Below are 19654 nucleotides of genomic sequence, written 5' to 3'. Positions count from 1 at the left end.
TTTCTGTGGCTGTTTCACAAACTGGGACAGCAGGATGTGTGTGCATTTTCTTTTCTGAAGAAGCCTTTGGCCAAAAGCTAAATGTGTAACATCTTTTTGTTGTGCCTGCCAGCAACTCAATGTGTCATTTTTACGGTGGGTAGCAATCTATACTTTTCCTAATACTGTTGACACCCCAACCTGGACTTTCCATTGATTTACTTTACTTGTAAGTTCTGACAAATAATAACATACATATACATTTACACTTCCACACCACAACAAGTTGTACCTTATGCTATATACACACACCATTTGCAATAATATACTCTTACAGTTGTATTTGCATGAATGTCTACAGTAAAAAAACTATTATTTCAATACACTAGTTCTATTTATGTGTTTCTTAAGAGTATTCATTCTGATACAGCTTTTAATTCTTTGAGGAAACTTTAACATTAGAGTGTGAGTGAATGAACTTTAGATGATGGATAGAAGTCTAACTGATTACATAAGCATTAGTATGACACTGAAAAATTCTAGGAGGACTGCAAACAATGAAATAAGTAGGGATAATCACATACAGTAGAGTGGATGTACTGAAAGCAATATGGGTACATAAAAAAGTTGGATACCACTGTGACTGTAAATAAATTTAATTCATGAGTGATTCAGCCAACACCACTGCATGCGTTGTTAAATCAGTTACTACCCTGGGCTTATAGTATTTGCAAAGCAGAAGGAACTCTCCATTAAAGAGCACATGACATGAGACAGAAACTTATTTTAATTCTGTTCATGTGAAGTGAAATCTTGACAGCTTAATTCCAATTAACAGACCAATAACAACAACAATAAGGCATTCCACAGCACTTATCATTTTCAAAATGAAAACAGTATGGTTAGTTTTTTGTTCATAAAAGCTAATTACATCAATTGAAGAGATCATTTAACAGAGATTTAATATTTATTTCACTTGTAATACTTACAACGCCTAGGCTTTCCTTTTTGTTGAGCCGCAGTTCCCTCAACATCTGGTTACGTTGCTCCATCATTAATGTTCGTTCATAAGTGTAGGCCGATATATCACTGTCCACCTAAAATCAGATAAATAAATGTAAGCATAATGTTATAATAGAGGGAAACATTCCACGTAGGAAAAATATATCTAAAAACAAAGATGATGTGACTTACCAAATGAAAGTGCTGGCAGGTCGACAGACACACAAACGAACACAAACATACACACAAAATTCAAGCTTTCGCAACAAACTGTTGCCTCATCAGGAAAGAGGGAAGGAGAGGGAAAGACGAAAGGATGTGGGTTTTAAGGGAGAGGGTAAGGAGTCATTCCAATCCCGGGAGCGGAAAGACTTACCTTAGGGGGAAAAAAGGACAGGTATACACTCGCACACACACACATATCCATCCACACATATACAGACATAAGCAGACATATTTAAAGTTTGGGCAGAGATCCTTTCGTCTTTCCCTCTCCTTCCCTCTTTCCTGATGAGGCAACAGTTTGTTGCGAAAGCTTGAATTTTATGTGTATGTTTGTGTTCGTTTGTGTGTCTGTCGACCTGCCAGCACTTTCATTTGGTAAGTCACATCATCTTTGTTTTTAGATATATTAAGCATAATGTTACATAAAAGGTGTGAATTATTAGAAATATTTGTTGCACAAAGTGGACTGTACCCTCCGAAAATATTCTTTCAAATAACTGTGAGTTGTGTCTGGAATTTAAAAAAAGGGAGGCTTTGAGAATAATTTCTTCATGTCAGAGAATGTGAGGTTGAAGCAGACATGGCCAAGCAGAAAGTTTGTGCCAAACATAGATGCTCAGTGTCTGTTACTTAATCAAAAGATGGCAGTATTCATATATAATTTGGGATTATTTTTCAGGTAATGAAATAGCTGAAGGACTGCTAAGACCTGACAGAATTTAGCTATCCAAATAAAGAAAATAAAATTATGGCATCTAAACAGCAGTAAGTATATGAGAAAAAATGGTACAATGTCATGTTTTGAGTAAATCATATCAAAAAGTTGAGATACTGAAAAATAAATCAGAATGAGGAAAACATAAAAGATGCAAGACTATTACTATTTTAGTGAGATGAAACTCTTGAAAAGACTTAGTAAGGCATTATCAATTAAAACAGCTGCATCCTCAACTGTAAGCTAAATCTTTAGACCAAAGAAGCTTGCTGGGTGTTCCACAGCAGCTGAACTATATAAACCCTCTTAATTCTAAATCTGATATAAGACATGGAAGGGTGTACTTAACTTTGCTTTATGGAGCTACAGAAATAATGGTAAGCAGACATGGTAAGTACTTAAGTTGAAGCAGAAGAAGAAAAAGAAGAAGAGAGTGTTTGGTAGAGGGAGTAAATGACAACTGATCTCAGTTTGCAACAGTTGATACAGACACGTTAAGATACAATCTTTCCAAATGCAGAAGAAACATTTTTCTTGCAGTAGAGACAGTCCAATTTATACCAAGTACTAACTATGGTCGGTGGGCTGGAAGGATGAACTTGTTCAAAACTGGGCTCCATACTCAGGATTTAAACTTGTTTGCTGTTCATTCACATTAAGACGTGGCTTTAGCTGTCTGAGGAAAAATATCAGGGATTGCTTGAAGAGTGTCCACATCATGCTACAAAGAAAACAAATATTTATGAATAAGTCTGCAGTTTATATAGCTAATAAATATCTTAATTAGCCACATACAAACAGATGTAATGTTTGCGATGAAACATTGCAAAATCTTATGATATGCAGCTATGATTCAGTACATTGTAAGCATTTGAACGGGATGAAGAAACAAGAGAATTATTACTGTTCAATAAAAGAACAAATTATAATGGGTCAGAGGACTGCAACTTAGCAAAAAGAGTACTGTCATGTTTTATGTCAACACAAATAGATAATAAACTATCTGCCAAACTGCAAAATGAAGAATACAGTTGATAGCCAAAACAAGTGCAATGTCTGAAAACTTCTACATTCCATTAGGTGCAGTGCTGTGGAGCAGCTAACAGCTAATACAACAGTGATGGATTTGACAAAAAAACAATTTGATTATTACAGATACAATTACTATCTATCTCAACAGAAATACTGTGCCCCATGAAGATTCACCAGAAAGGTCTGGCCACATGACCACCTTAATGGACTATACTCCTAGGATATGTGTGCACATGTTTGGAGTCAATACATAAGGACATGAATCGATTGCATATAGTGTTTTATTAGAGTACTGGGACCTCCATTATATCTAATAGAGTACACAAATAGTTTCTAGTAGCATGATTTAATTGTGCAGTACCCAGATCTATTGCTCTCCCCCCTCTCTCTCTATCTCCCCTTTTGTTGTTCTTTTCTTCCAAAGATGATAAAGGAATTTTTCAAGATAATGCAGGTCTCAAACCAAATTATCTAAATTCCACTGCTGTTGTATGGAAAGTGAAAGAAAAAATCCATGTAGTATTAACAGATGGACTTACTCAACACTTACATGTAAAACACATTAAACTGTAAAGTAGTTACCATTTCAACAACTTCCACCTCAGCTTCTATCCTAAGATGATATAAAAACATCTTAAGATCTTTCTTCATTTGAATTGAATTGTCTTCCATTTGTGCCACTGTGAAGATGCGCATTTTGCAGTTTTTCCAGGTGCGGTGTTGTTTAAGAAGGAATGGTAGTAGCATCAGAAGGCCACCGTCATGCACAATCCACCATATATCAATGTTTCCAACAACCTGAAATCATAAATATCATCATTTGATACATTGGTTCAGCTATTTTGAACAATAGGGCACTGGTATTGCAAAACACCCTTTCCACAAATTTATCAAATTATGTCAACACTGATATTGTTTACTTGACATACACAATGTGATCAAAAGTATCCAGCAAAAGTGTTCTATAGGATTCAGGGCAGGACTCTGTGCAGGCCAGTCCATTATTGTTATTGTCATGAACCCACTCCGTCACAGGCCAAGCATTATGAATAGGTGCTCAATCGTTTTGAGAGATGCAATCGCTGTCCCCAAATTGCTCTTCAACAGTGGTAAGCAAGAAGGTGCTTAAAACATCAATATAGGCTTGTGCTGTGATAGTGCCACACAAAACAAAGGTGTACAAGCCCCTCCATGAAAAACATGACCACACCATAACACCACCACGTCTGAATGTTACTGTTGGCACTACACACTTTGGCAGATGACATTCACTGGGCGTTCGCCAAATCCACACCCTGCCATCGGATCACCACTTTGTGTACCATGATTCGTCACCTCCACACAACATTTTTCCACTGTTCAATCGTCCAATATTTACGCTCCTTACACCAAGCGAGGTGTCGTTTGGCATTTACCAGCATGATGTGTAGCTTATGAACAGCCGCTCAACCAGGAAATCCATGTTTTCTCACCTCCCACCTAACTGTCATAGCACTTGCAGTAGATCCTGATGCAGTTAGGAATTAATGTGTGATGGTCTGGATAGATGTCTGCCTACTAAACATTTTGACCCTCTCCAACTGTCGGCAGTCTCTGTAAGTCAACAGACGAGGCCAACCTGTACGTTTTTGTGCTTAATATTATCACTTCACATTTCCAGTTCACTATCACATTGGAAACAGTGGACCTAGGGATGTTTAGGAGTGTGGAAATCTCATGTACAGACATATGATGCAATCACCTGACCACGTTCGAAGTCCATGAGTTCCATGGAGCACCCCATTCTGCTCTCTCACAAGGTCTAATGACTACTGAGGTCGCTGATATGGAGTACCTGGCAGTAGGTGGCAGCACAATGCACGTATATGTTTTGGGGGGAGTCTGGATACTTTTGATCACTTAGTGTACGAACTTTACAGACCGAGTGTATAAAGCATCTGACATTAGATTAACACAAAGAATTACTTCAGATCAAGATTAAGTTGGAAATCTGCATTGTATAAATGTTAATCCAAGATTATATCATCAAGAAGTATGATCAATTTCGAATGGTGAAAATTCACAGATCAGAGTTTGGTTCAAATGTGTCAGTTTAGAATGTAGTGTGTCCGGCATTGGAAACCAACATTTTTGTTTTGTGTAAATACAAACTGAAATAATAAAGAAGTTAATATTAACACATACAACGAATATGTGACTAAGACATTCCCATGCTGTTCAAGTTCGAAATACATTTCTTAGTTTGTAAGGTTAGGTTAAGGAAATTAAAGAGTGCAGATAATGACTGAGCTCATAATAATTCTTGGAGATGTCACATAAGATATGTTTAGTTTAAACGCATGTTACAGACATTGGATGGCATAGTAAGAAAGGAAACTTTGAAATATTTGCCATGAACAGTTAACTATGTTTATTTTGACAGCAGCTGAGATTGATTTAACATCTTTTATAAATGTGCTTTCTCAGCTCGACTAGAAGTAATTATGAAATGTGTATTAATTTTTTAACTATTGAACATGTGCATAAACTGCTATGACAACTGCACATGTATTGATGAGTGACTAATAAGCAAGCATAAGTAAGACATTTAGCAAATGTTTTCCGGGGCTCATTCATATTACTGTTACAGTAGCTCACAGGCTGCATTCTGACACACAGTGCAGATGGTCTCCAGTTCAAATACACATCAGTTCTCAGAACTTTTCTCCTTTATGATACTACTTTTTCTACTGTATTGATCACAAAAATAATTATAACAACAATATGTTTTGAAACTATACTATTCTTTGTTTTCCAAGCTTTCTGTGTTATGTGATGGGCAGAATTTTGTGTGAATATGTGATGTGAATCGTTTTCTTTCATGTACTCTACAGATATCTTTTTATTCTGATGTGTTACTGACAACAACAAAAGACAAAACCATTTTTTAAATTACAAGAAAAGTTATACAAGCTGAGGTTTCGCTTGAACAAAAATACTGTGCAGCAGTTAGAACTAAGGTTGAGAGAACAGAACACAGAGAGTATACCAAGCAAAAGAAACAAGCCACTCATCCAATGCATATGCTAATTTTAAAATTAAGATTTTTTGCCACAGGAAGCTTTCAAATGTTGGTTGGCAATTTGTTTAGAACATATGTAGCAACACTTGCAGATAGGTCCACAAGGTATCAGCCTGCATTACATCACTGAAGAAAAAATTCATCAAAATGCCAAAGAGAGAAAAGACATGGGAAAAAAAGAGTGTGATTTTTATCAAGTACTGTTGTGATTTAGGTAGTATTGACTATACCCACATCCCCATGTAATCTCCTGGTTGTGAAAGTGCAGAGATATTTAGGAATTGTCACAGATAGTTTACATTCAATGTACAAACAGCCTGAGATACTAAACTTAATCAGAGCATATTAAATGTGCACAAGACACTGTATAGAACTTCATGACAAAAATATGTTTATGAAGAAATTCCAGTAACAAAGGAAAATTAAGCTAGCACCAGTCACAATGCAATGAGTTTGGAACTTATTAATAATGAAATAATCCAGGATGGAATAATGGCAATATTATGAAAACGATAGATTGGAACTCACTGTACAGTAGAGATGCTGCGTTGCAGACAGGCACAACAAGAAGACTGCTAAACAAGTGAGCTTTTGACCGAAAGGCCGTAGCTTACTTGCTTAATAGTTTTTTTGTTGTGCCTGATTGTAACTTAATATCTCTGCTATATGGTGGGTAGTACTTATTAATGATGTATTTACATAAAAAGAATTATGTCTTTTTCTTGTTGGCCATAGTAACTTCATCGATTTTTTTTTTTAATTCTGTTAGGTCTTTATGGTGGCCTTCCAGCAACAATTTTTATTTATTAATTTTTTATTTGTCAATAAGTTTGAAGACACTCCTTTTTCTGTTTACTTTCCTCAATCTTTCTAACACAATACATTCAATTATAACTACTGTGTCTCTTTGATGTACTATTAATGTCTGTATTCAAAGAGTGATGATTGTGTCAACAGCCAATTTCATTGGTGTAGCCTAACATGTTTCATGTTAACTTAAATCAACATGAAACTCCTTCAGATGATCCAAGTTCAGTGTTGTAAAGCTTGGCATAGTCCTGAACAGATGTCAGTCTCTAAAGCATGTAAAAATTGACCTCCAGTCAGCGATGTTTACACGATCGGCCCAGAGAACTCTACTTCATTTTTAATGTGTGAGTATGAACCAAAAATAAAGGAATAACCCCCAAATAAATTAATGACAAAAAGCATAGTCTCTTCAGAGCAGTACTGCTAGTATTTGCTATTTCTTTACAAATAATTCTCTGCATGCCCCTGTTGTGCCCCCTCTCTTTCCCACCATTCTACCCCCCCCCCCCTTCCCACACACACTAGTATTTGCTATTTCTTTACAAATAATTCTCTGCATGCCCCTGTTGTGCCCCCCCCCCTTTCCCACCATTCTACCCCCCCCCTTCCCATACACACATTTCATAGTCTGAGTAATAATAATAAAAATTTTATTGTCATTTGGCTGATTACAGCAATAGATGAAGTCAAGAGCGTATATTTCTACATAAACTACTATATAAATGTAAATTGGTTTACATAAAATAGGTACACATTAGAATACAGTATTTTCACCTTCAAAAAATTCGTCAATGGTGTAAAACAGATTGTTCACTAGTAGCTTGTATAATTTAGCTTTAAAAATATTTACAGGCAGTTCTTTAAAGTCAGCACTTAGTCTGTTAAACATCCTTAGTCCAAGAACTAGGTAGGAGTTCTGCGTTTTTGATAATCTATGATATAGCATGTCTACTGATGTTCTGTTTCTAGTATTATGGCTATGAATATCACTTCTCAAAACAAATTAGAGACATTGTTTCTAATGTACAATAAAACATTGTAGATGAATAAGCTTAAAACTGTAAGGCACTGCAATTTAATAAACAGAGGTTTACAATGTTCTGTTTTATCAGAATCCATTATTATTCTTATTACTTTCTTCTGTAAAAGTAAAATGTCATTTACATGACAGCTACTATCACACAGTAAGTTTCCATAAGAGATGATGCTTTCACATAGTCATTGGGAACTTGTCTTTTTAAATTTCTAATTAGATAAATAACTCTTGAAAGCCTAGCCAATATATTTTTAATGTGTGGTTCCCATGTCAATTTATTGTCAATAGTAACACCTAAAAATTTAACAGTTTCTAATTCTTGGTAGTTAGGAATCTCTTTGAGGCTAAAGTAAAATGTCTGGGTTTTGTTTTTATTTAATAAGAAGCCATTAGCTTTGAACCATAACGAGGACTGAGCAAGGGTATTTTCGGTCAGTGTTTTCAGTGTACCTAGATCAGAGCTTTTATGTAGAAAAGTTGTGTCATCAGCATGCAATATTGTGTAAGAATTTATGAATAAGGGCAGGTCATTAATCATTAGTATAAACAGTAAAGGTCCAAGCACCGACCCTTGAGGCACTCCTTACCTAACATTAACCAAATTTGATTTCTCCCTACCAATGCACACAACTTGTTGACGGTTCTCTAGAAAAGACCTGAACATATTTATAATGCTGTCACCCAAACCACAGTAAACTAACTTCTTCAACACAGTGTCATGCTCTACCCAGTCAAAGGCTCTGCTCGGGTCACAAAATGTAGCCTGGGCATAGTCCCTAGCCTCGAACACATCTAGGAATAACTTTACGAGGGAGTCCATTGCATCTGTTGTGGATTCACCTTTCCTAAACCCAAACTGTTTTATCACTAATTACATTTACTTTACCCAAGTAGACACTAACTTGCTCATACATAATAGTTTCTAAAATAAAAAAAAAACTGGTGTTATGGATATAGGTCTGTTACTAGTGTGACAGTTCTTTTCCCCTTTTTTATATAAGGGCACAACTCTAGAAATTTTTAGTATGTCGGGGAACTTACTTTCAGCTAGGCATTTGTTAACACAAAAAGTTAAAGGATGAGCTTGGGTACAAAGTATTGGATGATTACACACTACTTAGTTGCTATTGTAGGAATTTAAGTTTCTAGGTAGTATATTTACATATATGGCGCTGTTGGGCATGGTATGCCATTGTCTCCTTTTAACCTATGGACTATCTGTCCCAGACAGTTAGAGAATGAACTACAGTGTAAATATATGTTTCTCAGCAATTGGAACATTCATTACTTAATGAAGAATGCCTGCAGTAATTTGATAGGTAATTGATACAAATATGAACTTCAGAACACAGAAGGAAAAATGATAACAATCCACTTAAGCTCATGAATTAGTAAGAAATGTTCTAACTAATGTTGTAGTAATTTAAATAATGAAACCATGACTTCAGAATAAAAAAGCAGACATGTTAATGAACAGTTAAGTTCCCCCAGTACTTATGAGTCACTTTTACAGAAGTTCCACAAAACCAAAGGTATGGATGGATCTATTGATCAAATTCTAATGGATAACACAGTCACAGCCTGTATTTTATATGAATGTCAACCTCACGCTATAAGTGAAGTAAAAGAAGGTAAAGCTCTCCTCAAACCAAACGTCGGTTTGAATACCACAGTGCTTCAGCAGACATGGCGCTGTTGGGCATGGTATGCCATTGTCTCCTTTTAACCAATGGACTACCTGTGCCAGACAGTTAGAGAATGAACTACAGTGTAATGTGGGCTCAGGTCCATAGTATGCTTGGTGTTTATCACATTAACAAATTATTTTCAGAGGTGAAAAATGTTGTAAGTGACAGAAAAAATCCTAAGACCGACTTGGGACTGAACCCCAGATTCTCGTATGTGTAGTCTGACACTTATCCACTGAGCCACATACCAATTTACATACACAATAATAATGATAATAATATGTCCCAGGAATCAACCAGGGAGGGATCCTTGTGGCCCTGGGGTAATGGGAGTGCAACGTGTCATTGTTAGCTATGGGTAACATTAATTTATTGGATTAAACACAATAGGATCGAACTAGCCTCTTCCACTCCACCATAGAACAAATGGAATTGGGGAGAGACCCACAGAACTTTGCAAGACTGATATAATTCTGAAATCAATGACCATCACACACTTTCTCACAAAACAGAAAACTTGGATGACCCCAGACCCCACTCTTGGTGAGTTCCAAATAGATCCAGTGGCGGATACAGAAAATCCTCAAGAAGAGGGCACTAAAGATATCTTGAGCTACCTTTACTTTTACCATAATAAAAAATAATCAAGTCACATGCAAAGCTTAAAAAAGTTTTATTTAAACTAATTATACACATATAGAAGACAATGCCATCTTATGATATAAAAAAGTTACAATTGTGGTTCTCTTCCTTGTATGATGAATTCTATGCACCTGTTCTTCCTGGCAAACTGGTTAATTACATCATCAATAGGACAGTCAATGTCGGGGTAAGTGTTCAACAGAGCTAAGCCATTAAGTCGATCCTCCTTCATTGTCGATCTCAGCCATGTCTTTGTACGACACATTGTCGGAAAACTTCTTTCTACTATAGCGCTAGATGCAGGTAGACAAGCAAATATTTTTTGCGGCGTGTGAAAAGTAGGATAGTCAGATCTAGGACAAACAGACAATGCTTGCATAACAGAGTCATGATCATTAAGGGTGTTTATGCCCGTTTGCTTGTATTGAAGAATCTCTCCCATTAAAATACAAAGACGTGCACGCGAATACTACATAGGACAGTACAACTGCTCAATAACTCAATTCAGTTGAGTTGACTGACAAAAGAAATGAACAAATAGTGTGTGGCTGAATGGCAGGGGTGGCACGGGTGGCAAAGCAGGTGGCGCTGCAAGGGGGGATGCCCCCCCCCCCCCCAATATGTATCCGCCACTGACTAGATCATGTGGCTATAATAAAGGAATAATAATTGGAGATCCAGAACATCAAAGCTCTAAGAACTGTAACCTTAACTCAGATCACTATCTCTGAAAGATCAAGGTTACACTTCTTCCAAGGGACACAAGGAGTGCCCAAAGGAGAAACTCAACAGGTTGGCACAAAGAGGCTCAGATATAGTGAAGAGTTCACCCAGAAGCTGGAGTGTCAAGAGCCAGATAATTGGAAGCAACTGTCATGCTGCTAACAATACATCCTCACCAACAAAACTGAAGAAAGACCCACGGTGGACATGTGAACGTCCAGCACATGCCAAACAGCTTGCGTGACAGAAATTAAACTCACAGAAGAATGAAGATAGCTGGAAAGTCTACACTTCAAAGGCCCCAATGGTAAAGTTGAGAACAATAATAAGGATAATTGTCATATCCTGGTAAATTATTTTGCGTTCTTCATCAACTGTGAGGCTCCAAAATCAGTTTTCAACTGTGAAAACAGCATAACTATTCATCTAGATTCAGCACTCCCTACACAAGAAGAACTTAAACATATCAATTTACTAAAGAACGAAAAGGCACTGGATAAAATTGGAAAGAATGCAGGGAACAAGGCTGCCAATAAAATAACTGCAATATTTGGCAATAATGAATGATAGAATGGACATAACAATAATGATGCCATCTCTCTTCTTTTAATAACCTGCATGATACTTTTCAAAGTGCTTCAGACTAGAACAGGAAAACAGTTGGACTAATAGATGGGTGAATACGAAAGAGGGTTCAAGAAAGGATTTTCATATGCCAAACAGACTACGAACCTTAAAAGTGCTCTCTTATATAAAACATTCAAGTATGGAAATTGTAGTGCCCTCTGTAGATTTAAGGGGCTTATGACTGAACAGACTGAATAACGTCTCTCAAAATTCTCTCTCTCTCTCTCTCTCTCTCTCTTAAAAAAAAAAAAAAAAAACTAGGGCTGTTACAACAGACTATTACTGATATTACTTCCAAAATGAAATTTTATGGGAGTGATTTTAAATGCTTTTTAAATTAGTTTGGAAGTCAGGCAAAGGGATGGACTTTCATCTTGACATTTAAACTGCATACTTGATAAAGTGATCTGCAAGTGGCAAAAAAGAATGAGTGAGAAAGGTGCTGCAAAAGGGAGTCACTCTTTCGCTATAGAAATATCAATTTGACAGTTGACTGCCTGGCCCTTGAAGGTGACCTCGCAGCATTTTTTTATTCGCTAAACACTGTTTCAGAACAAAATAAATCGAATGAAGACACAGGCAGCAAAGGAATTATTCTAAATCTGCTTTGAGAAAACTGCATTTGTTACAAACACCAAGTCTCCACCCAGAGTACTAGAGGTACAAGAAGGAGAAATTATATTGACATGGAATTTTATGATATTGAGGAGCATGGGTAGCTCTGAACACATCCAAGAAAGAAGCCTTTGCATCATGGATCAGAACAATGGCAAAAGCATATCAACTAACTAAAAGTGTTTATAAGAAGAAGTCAATAACGGTTAATACCTAGATACAACATTACTGCACAGTAACATGACCTAAGGTCTCATATGCAGCAGAATCCCTTTCTATGAACAGAAAAGGTCTGATCAAGAAATTAGAAAAAAATGAAAGTCAGATCTTGAAGAAAATCGGCCAGAACAAAGAAAATAGTGAATTCAGGAAATGACACAACCATGAACTCTACACACATTAACAGAAACCATTCACAGGAAAAAGAATTTTTTATGTCCACACTACCCATATGAGTCCTACAAGATTAAGTAATCAGGTCTTTTAGTACTTTCTCAACAAGACGACCAAGAAGGCATGATTTACTGAGGTAAAAAAAAGGCTTTCAAGAAGTATGGATTAACATTTCAGGATATCCACAAACACATTCCAAACTCCAAGAGCACCATTGTTTCTAAGAAAAGTCAAAACTAAAAACTGACAAAACTTGAACTAAAGCTGGGAAGGTAAAACACATGGAAAGAATGCAAGAATATGAAGCTAAAGTTAAAGCTCACGTCTAAGGAAAAGGGGAAGTGCAGTTGAAACTGCAAGGACTGGAGATGGCCAATTTCAAAATAATAATGACAATAATAATAATAATAATAAATTTATATAAACAAGTAGGTAATAAAAATCTTCACACTGATAAAGGTTAAGATTTCACTTAATACCGATTTAGGTTACAGTGTCACTGTTAACAAAATTATTTGCTTCATAATACAAGGTGTACATAAAGTCTGGGAACACCTTCAATTATTTCTTGTACAGGAACCAAACATTGTACAGAGATCATATATATGTCATTTTGAAGAGAAACCCTGAAAGTTTTTTTCCTCTATACCACCACAGCATAGTTTGGTAATTTGCCAATAGTCAGCGCTAGTCACAAACATAACGAGTTCAGGTGCAGAGTGAGCTTTCTGTGTGTTAGAGTTCGACAAAAACAAGTCTGCTACAGCTGCTCAACGGATGTTTAGAACCAAGTAGGGTAAGAAGACACCCACAGGGAAGGCCATTTACCACCGGCACAACAAATTTGTTACGATGGAAATAAATCAGTGCATCGTGCATCCCATGAAATTGAAATGGCTCGAGTGACAGTGTGGAAAGTCCTGCAACAGAAGCTGTCTATATAACCATTCAAATTGGAGCTAGTGCAGAAGCTCAATGACGATGACAGAGACAAGTGCTTTGAGTTTTGTTCGCAGTTGCAACAACTGAATGAGGATGGGGATGGCATTGTTGATCACTTCAGTTTTAGTGATGAAGCCACTTTTCACACTAATGGGAAAGTGAACAGGCATAACTGTCAAATCTGGGGTACAAAGCATCCACACAAATGCATTGAATTTGAGCATGATTCCTCAAAGGTAAAATGTTTTTTGTGCCTAGCCACGTCGAAAACTGTATGGAGCATTCTTCTTCGCTGAGAGCACTGGCACTGGATATCCCTACTTGGACATGTTGCAGCAATGGCTGATGCCTCAAATGCAATTTGACTTTCATGTCTGCTTGTGTCTGTATATGTGCAGATGGATGTGTGTGTGTGTGTGTGAGTGTGTGTGTGTGTGTGTGTGTGTGTGCGCGCGCGCGAGCGCGCGCGAATGTATGCCTGTCCCTTTTCCCCCCTAAGGTAAGTCTTTCCGCTCCCGGGATTGGAATGACTCCTTACCCTCTCCCTTAAAACCCACATCCTTTCATCTTTCCCTCTCCTCCCCTCTTTCCTGATGAAGCAACCGTGCATTGCGAAAGCTTGAAATTTGTGTGTGTTTGTGTTGGTAGTGTCTCTATCAACATACCAACGCTTTTGTTTGGTAAGTTACAGCATATATGGGGGGGGGATCACAAAATGTGCATTCACCAATAGGACACTTTCCCAACACTGATGAATGTTGAAAAGTAATTCATCTGGGCTTGATAGGGCCAATGCCTCCTTCTGATGAATATACGTATTGCTTAGCATGCATTGGGCAGATGTAATATCACTTCGGTGTATACAAACAGAAGCTGTAGCTCAAGCTTTCTTCAATTGTTGGATTACTAGATTTGGCACACCTTATCAAATAGTAACCGATTGCAGAAGACAATTGAATTCTGAGCTTTTTCAAGCAATATCAAAAATATCAGTCCGCAGCTCGTGGTCTTGCAGTAGCATTCTCGCTTACCACATGCGGGGTCCCGGGTTCGATTCCCGATAGGGTCAGGGATTTTTCCTGCCTCGAGATGATTGGGTGTTGTCATCTTCATCATCATCATTCATCCCCATTAGAGTCAGAGGAAGGCAATGGCAAACCACCTTCGCTAGGACCTTGCCTAGTACGGCGGTGCAGGTTTGCCCCATCACCCCCTACACTCCTCGAAATATGGGACCTCATCATCATTAATCAAACTCAAACTACTGCATATCATCCTCAATTCAATGGAAAAATAGAAAGATTTCATCACACACTTAAAGCAGCAACTTGTTCACATTCAACTATGAAACTGACTCAAACAATACCTGTAATCCTTTTTGGTCTTTGTTGCTCAATCAGAGAAAACACGAATGCTACAATAGCAGAAATGGTTTATGGTTCACCCATCAGGATAACTGGTCATTTTTTTTTTCAAGAAGATGGAACAAAAAGGGATTCAGACTTACCCCAATTTGTTTCACAACTAAAACAATATATGAACCAGCTGAAACCTGTGCAAATAGCTCAGAAAGTAAAACAGACACCATCTGTATACAAGACCTCAGCACGTCAACACACATATTTTTAAGGGTTGACAGAGTTAAAAAGTCGTTAGAACCTCCATATGAAGGCCCATACGAAGTCGAGGAAAGAACACCAAAAATTTTTGGACTCAAAATGAAAGACCAAGTAAAAAACATTTCCATTGATCGATTGAAACCTGCATATTTGCTAAACAAAGATGTTAAATTGCCAGAAGATACTCAAGTTTCACCACCACCCCAGGACAAACAACCTGAAGATAAAAAACCACGAACATCAAGATCGGGTTGCATAATTCGATTTCCCGCAAGACTAGTGGAAGAGGTACAGTGAATTGTGACCATCTTACTGAGAAGGGGGTGATGTGGGAGCAGGATGCTCTGCCATACAGTGTTTTGGTGTGTGTTAGTTGAGTGGTTTGACATTGACAAGGTTGGATTCAGAGATATATGTTCTGTGACATCACAAGAGACAAAAGAAGATTGTCTTGTTTCAGAGAGTTGTAAATGTATCGTTGTCTAAGTAACATGCCAACTCATGTCTTATAAAATTATATAATAAAGAAGTTAAGTTCTTATTTGTGTATGTTTACCTTAGTTAGACAACACTAATACATACTTTGAACTTTACAGGATGAGTAAGAAAACTCAATGCGAGTAAAAAATATTGATTTTTAGATTTAGATCCACCTGTTGCAGGGAACCTTGAACTATATGATGGAAGCAATTGCAGAGCTTTTGATGCCAGCAAAGGCCTTCACAAAGACCTTAAAGTAGGTTATTAACACAAAGATAATCATACTATAAGTTACTATGTTATATTTGCATGCATGATTTAGTGTTAAACAATGGAAACTCCGAGTTGCAATATCAATGATATAAGGAAAATATAGATTGCTACTTACAGTAAAGATGACACGTTAGGTTGGAGACAGGCACAACAAGAAGACACTTGCACATTAGCTTTTGGCAAAAGCCTTTGTCAGAAAAGGAAGTACACAGACATTCATTCACACAAGTAAGCACACCTCATGTGCACTTGAGTGCCATCTCCAACAGCTCAGACCGGAATGCATACTGGTCAGAGTTGCCAATTGTGTGTGTGTGTGTGAGGTGTGCTTGCTTGTGTGATTGAATGTGTGTGTGTTACCCTTCCTGACAAAGGTTTTGGCTGAAAGCTAATGTGAAAGTGTCTTTTTGTTATGCCTGTCTGCAGCTTAATGTGTCATCTTTATGGTAAGTAACAGTCTATCTTTCCCCTTAGTGTTGATTTAACGATAAATGATTTTCAGGTGTCATCTTGTTGCAATATTATGATAAATGACAACAGTTAGCATACTGCTGGTAGAATTATTCTTTAACGTAAATACCTGAATGCTTGCCAAAACAATCTGCTGGCTGGTAGGCCATCACAATGCAGTGAGACAAGGGAATCCCTGGTTTATACCTATATTTGAGTTGTGTGGCTGTTGAAATGGAGCGCAAAAAGCTTATCTTACAAATTTTTAGCCCAATCCAAACTGGTGCTGCCAGCTGCCATTTGTGATGACATTCAGCAAGTTAATAGCAATTAATTCTCTTCAGGTCTCAATTCCAGTAGTGAAGAATCCACACTGGATGTGATTCAGAGGAATCTGAGATGCTTCTACTGATTCCGGCACTTGATGCAGTATCAGCAAGCACAAATGTTTCTAAAAACCATTAATCATGATGGAAATGAAATTCCAATTCATGATGTAAGCTTCACTACAAATGAAATGGAGATCAACATCAACATGCACTAAACAGGCCAGACCATCATGAATGGTTTGAAGCCATGTCAATGAAATGAGATCACTTGTCAAAAACAGCAATACATCACTGACTGCAGAAGTGTTATGAGAAATAAAAAAAAAGTAGTGATAATTTCTTAATTCGCAGAAAAGCAGGAACAGTAGTAACAAAACATGGATGCAGCATAGTAAACATAAGTTAGTGTGACCTGGCAGAAGAGGGTCACTAAGATTTATAGGCCACCAAACAATGTATATCAAGAACCAGTCTGTGACAACAATTTATGATGTGATGATGAAAGTCATTCAAACATTATACCAGGTCAACAGCCAGTACCAAGCGTCAAACTACAGACTGTTGGAGAAAGAAACTCCAATTCATGTTGTTAGCTTCACCGCAAATGCACGACAGGTCAATTTGAACTATATTGTAAAAGAGCCAGATGGTCAAGAATGGTTCAAAGTCACATGCAATGAAATCACATAACTAGTCAAACACAGTATCTCAAACATTGTTGACAACCTGGAACTAAACTTGACTTGCATGTCTCACAACTGGATATGACCACTGCAATTGTTAATGGTGGCACTAACAGAAGCATTCATGGAACGCCTAAATACACTGATTAAAATTTTACAAAAGATGACACATGCAGACAACATTAAAATCACTTCAGATGAATTGTAACAAATCAAAGATGAGCTGTCTGATGTTAAGGAAATTGGGTACATAGGGGATCATTTGAACATCGAGGTTAACCAGTCGGGTGACAAAATTACATTATGACACAGTGGCTACATCAGAGAAGTCTTCAGTCAATTCAAAATGACTGAATGCAAGCCAATAAGATAACTGGAATCAAGTGGGACTCAACAGCTGTCACTCTTGCATTCAGCGAGTTCTGATACATTGCTGTGGTCACTTGACCACCTTATGCAGCCAACAAATTAATCCTACTAAAAAATAAAAATCATCATGATATTGTTCACTGTCACACTACTAAGTGAATCATGCACTATCTCTGCACTATCTCAAGGGCATGACCAACAAGAACCCAAACTTTGTCAGGGATAAGGTGGGAATCACACGTTCTGCAGGTGCTGCCTGGGGGAATTCTGAAACTGAAAGAGCATAATACATAGGTTACAACCATAGTGTTCACACAAATAGAAAGCCTTCATTCTTTCATCTATGGAAACTGAACAAATGAGCCTCATTGAAGCAGCAAAGTTAACAATCCACAAGTTAACATTTATGAAAGAGCTATGATTGAGGGACATGTCAAACATCTCCTTGTTCAATGACAGTTTCCTTTAAAGTTGGCATACAACCCTCTTGTTCACTCAAAGACAAAATGTATTCACTTATATTTTAACTGGAAAGCAACAACTTGAAACTGGAAAATCAGCTGACAGAGGATATATAACAGATGTACTGACAAAACCTTTTCCTGCATCCAAGCATCAGAAACTTGTTGAAGGACTTTGTCTTCAAGTCTAAAATCCTCAGCATTAACACTTTCTTCTTCATTTAAATTGTGACTATAAAACTGAGGAAGCTTGTTATAATGTATATTGTCACCACCATGTGTTTCATTTGGAATTCATAGACACTTCTACATCCGAGCAGTTGTGTCTTTTTTGTTTGTTTCTTTTTTAACTATGGGTACTGTGATTCAGTTCTGTTTAACCTTGTAGCCACATACAACGAAATTGTTCTGATGTGACATGTCGTGTTCAAAAAACCACAACATCCCTAACATAAATCATGTTGCCATGATATTACACCTAACTTTGAAATTGATTTTCCTGTAATTCAATAAAATCAAATTTTTGATTTTGAAAATATACAGAAAATTCAGTTTTAATCCCAGAGGCTTCTAATTTGCTTGGAATTGATGCCCATTTCAAGTATCACCAGAACACACAATAAAGGGAAAATGTGACTCTTGGGATTTATGAAATGGTGTTCTGAAGACAGTCAGGTGCAAGAACCATCTCTCACTTATAGAACTCCACATTTGTGAATGAAGTTGCTGCACTTGACTTATGAATACATCGGGTATTGTAATACACATTCAGAGTATGTGGCCTGTCCATTTATTGTATTGTTTAGAGGCAGTCATGATCTGTTCCATTATTTTATGAATTTTAATTGATTATAAGGCTTCCTACCAGATATATAAAGAAGCATCATATGTGTGTGTGTGTGTGAGTGAGAGAGAGAGAGAGAGAGAGAGAGAGAGAATCAACATGTGATGAGCATAGTAGAATTAATACTGTAAGAATTGAAATATGGAGCAAATTACTTTAAAAAAATGAAAGTTTTTGAAATGATTAAATTTTTTGGTGAAATTTTTGTAGTTACCTTCTCACTTGAATCTGGAAAGAAATTGATTCCCTTTGGTACCAATAATGCCATGCGAGCAGCAGCCACATTACGGACTGTCTGCAAGAATACATGCCACGTTTTGTCATCTTCTGACTGTCGCCATCCATATGGCCAACCAAGGATGACTGTGTTTGGCTTCATACCACCAAGACCTGTAGTTTGAATTCTGAAATAAAAATACTGTCTCATGAATCCAAATGATTTTACAAGGTTATTTTATCTTAAAATATTTATTGTACGTATTAATAGTATTTTGCTTTCACTTCTCCCTGTGATTTCTTTTGTAATTGAGACCACATCTGCAGAATCTGAAGAGATAAGCTGCACCTATTTAGTTGCCATTAATTGGAGTTATGTAACACACAACAAATTGAAGTCGGGATAAATAGGCTAATAGCAGCAAGCAGATGGACATCAA

General features: G+C 37.1%; 1 protein-coding gene across 1 annotated transcript in view; it reads right to left on the bottom strand.

Annotated features, from left to right (window-relative positions):
• The window catches only part of LOC126263285 (solute carrier family 12 member 4), a 277199-nt gene that overhangs the window by 48915 nt on the left and 208630 nt on the right, over positions 1 to 19654 (bottom strand). Inside the window, exons 14-16 of the mRNA XM_049960371.1 lie at positions 19213 to 19402; positions 3536 to 3751; positions 969 to 1076 (exon numbers count right to left, since the gene is read on the bottom strand). Coding sequence (XP_049816328.1) covers positions 969 to 1076; positions 3536 to 3751; positions 19213 to 19402 — 514 coding nt within the window. The remainder of the gene's footprint in view (positions 1 to 968; positions 1077 to 3535; positions 3752 to 19212; positions 19403 to 19654) is intronic.

The sequence above is a fragment of the Schistocerca nitens genome, chromosome 6 (genome assembly GCF_023898315.1).
Source record: "Schistocerca nitens isolate TAMUIC-IGC-003100 chromosome 6, iqSchNite1.1, whole genome shotgun sequence".
Taxonomy (NCBI): Eukaryota; Metazoa; Arthropoda; class Insecta; order Orthoptera; family Acrididae; genus Schistocerca; species Schistocerca nitens.
The sequence above is the reverse complement of the archived record's forward strand: the minus strand, read 5'-3'. Positions and strand labels throughout refer to the sequence as shown.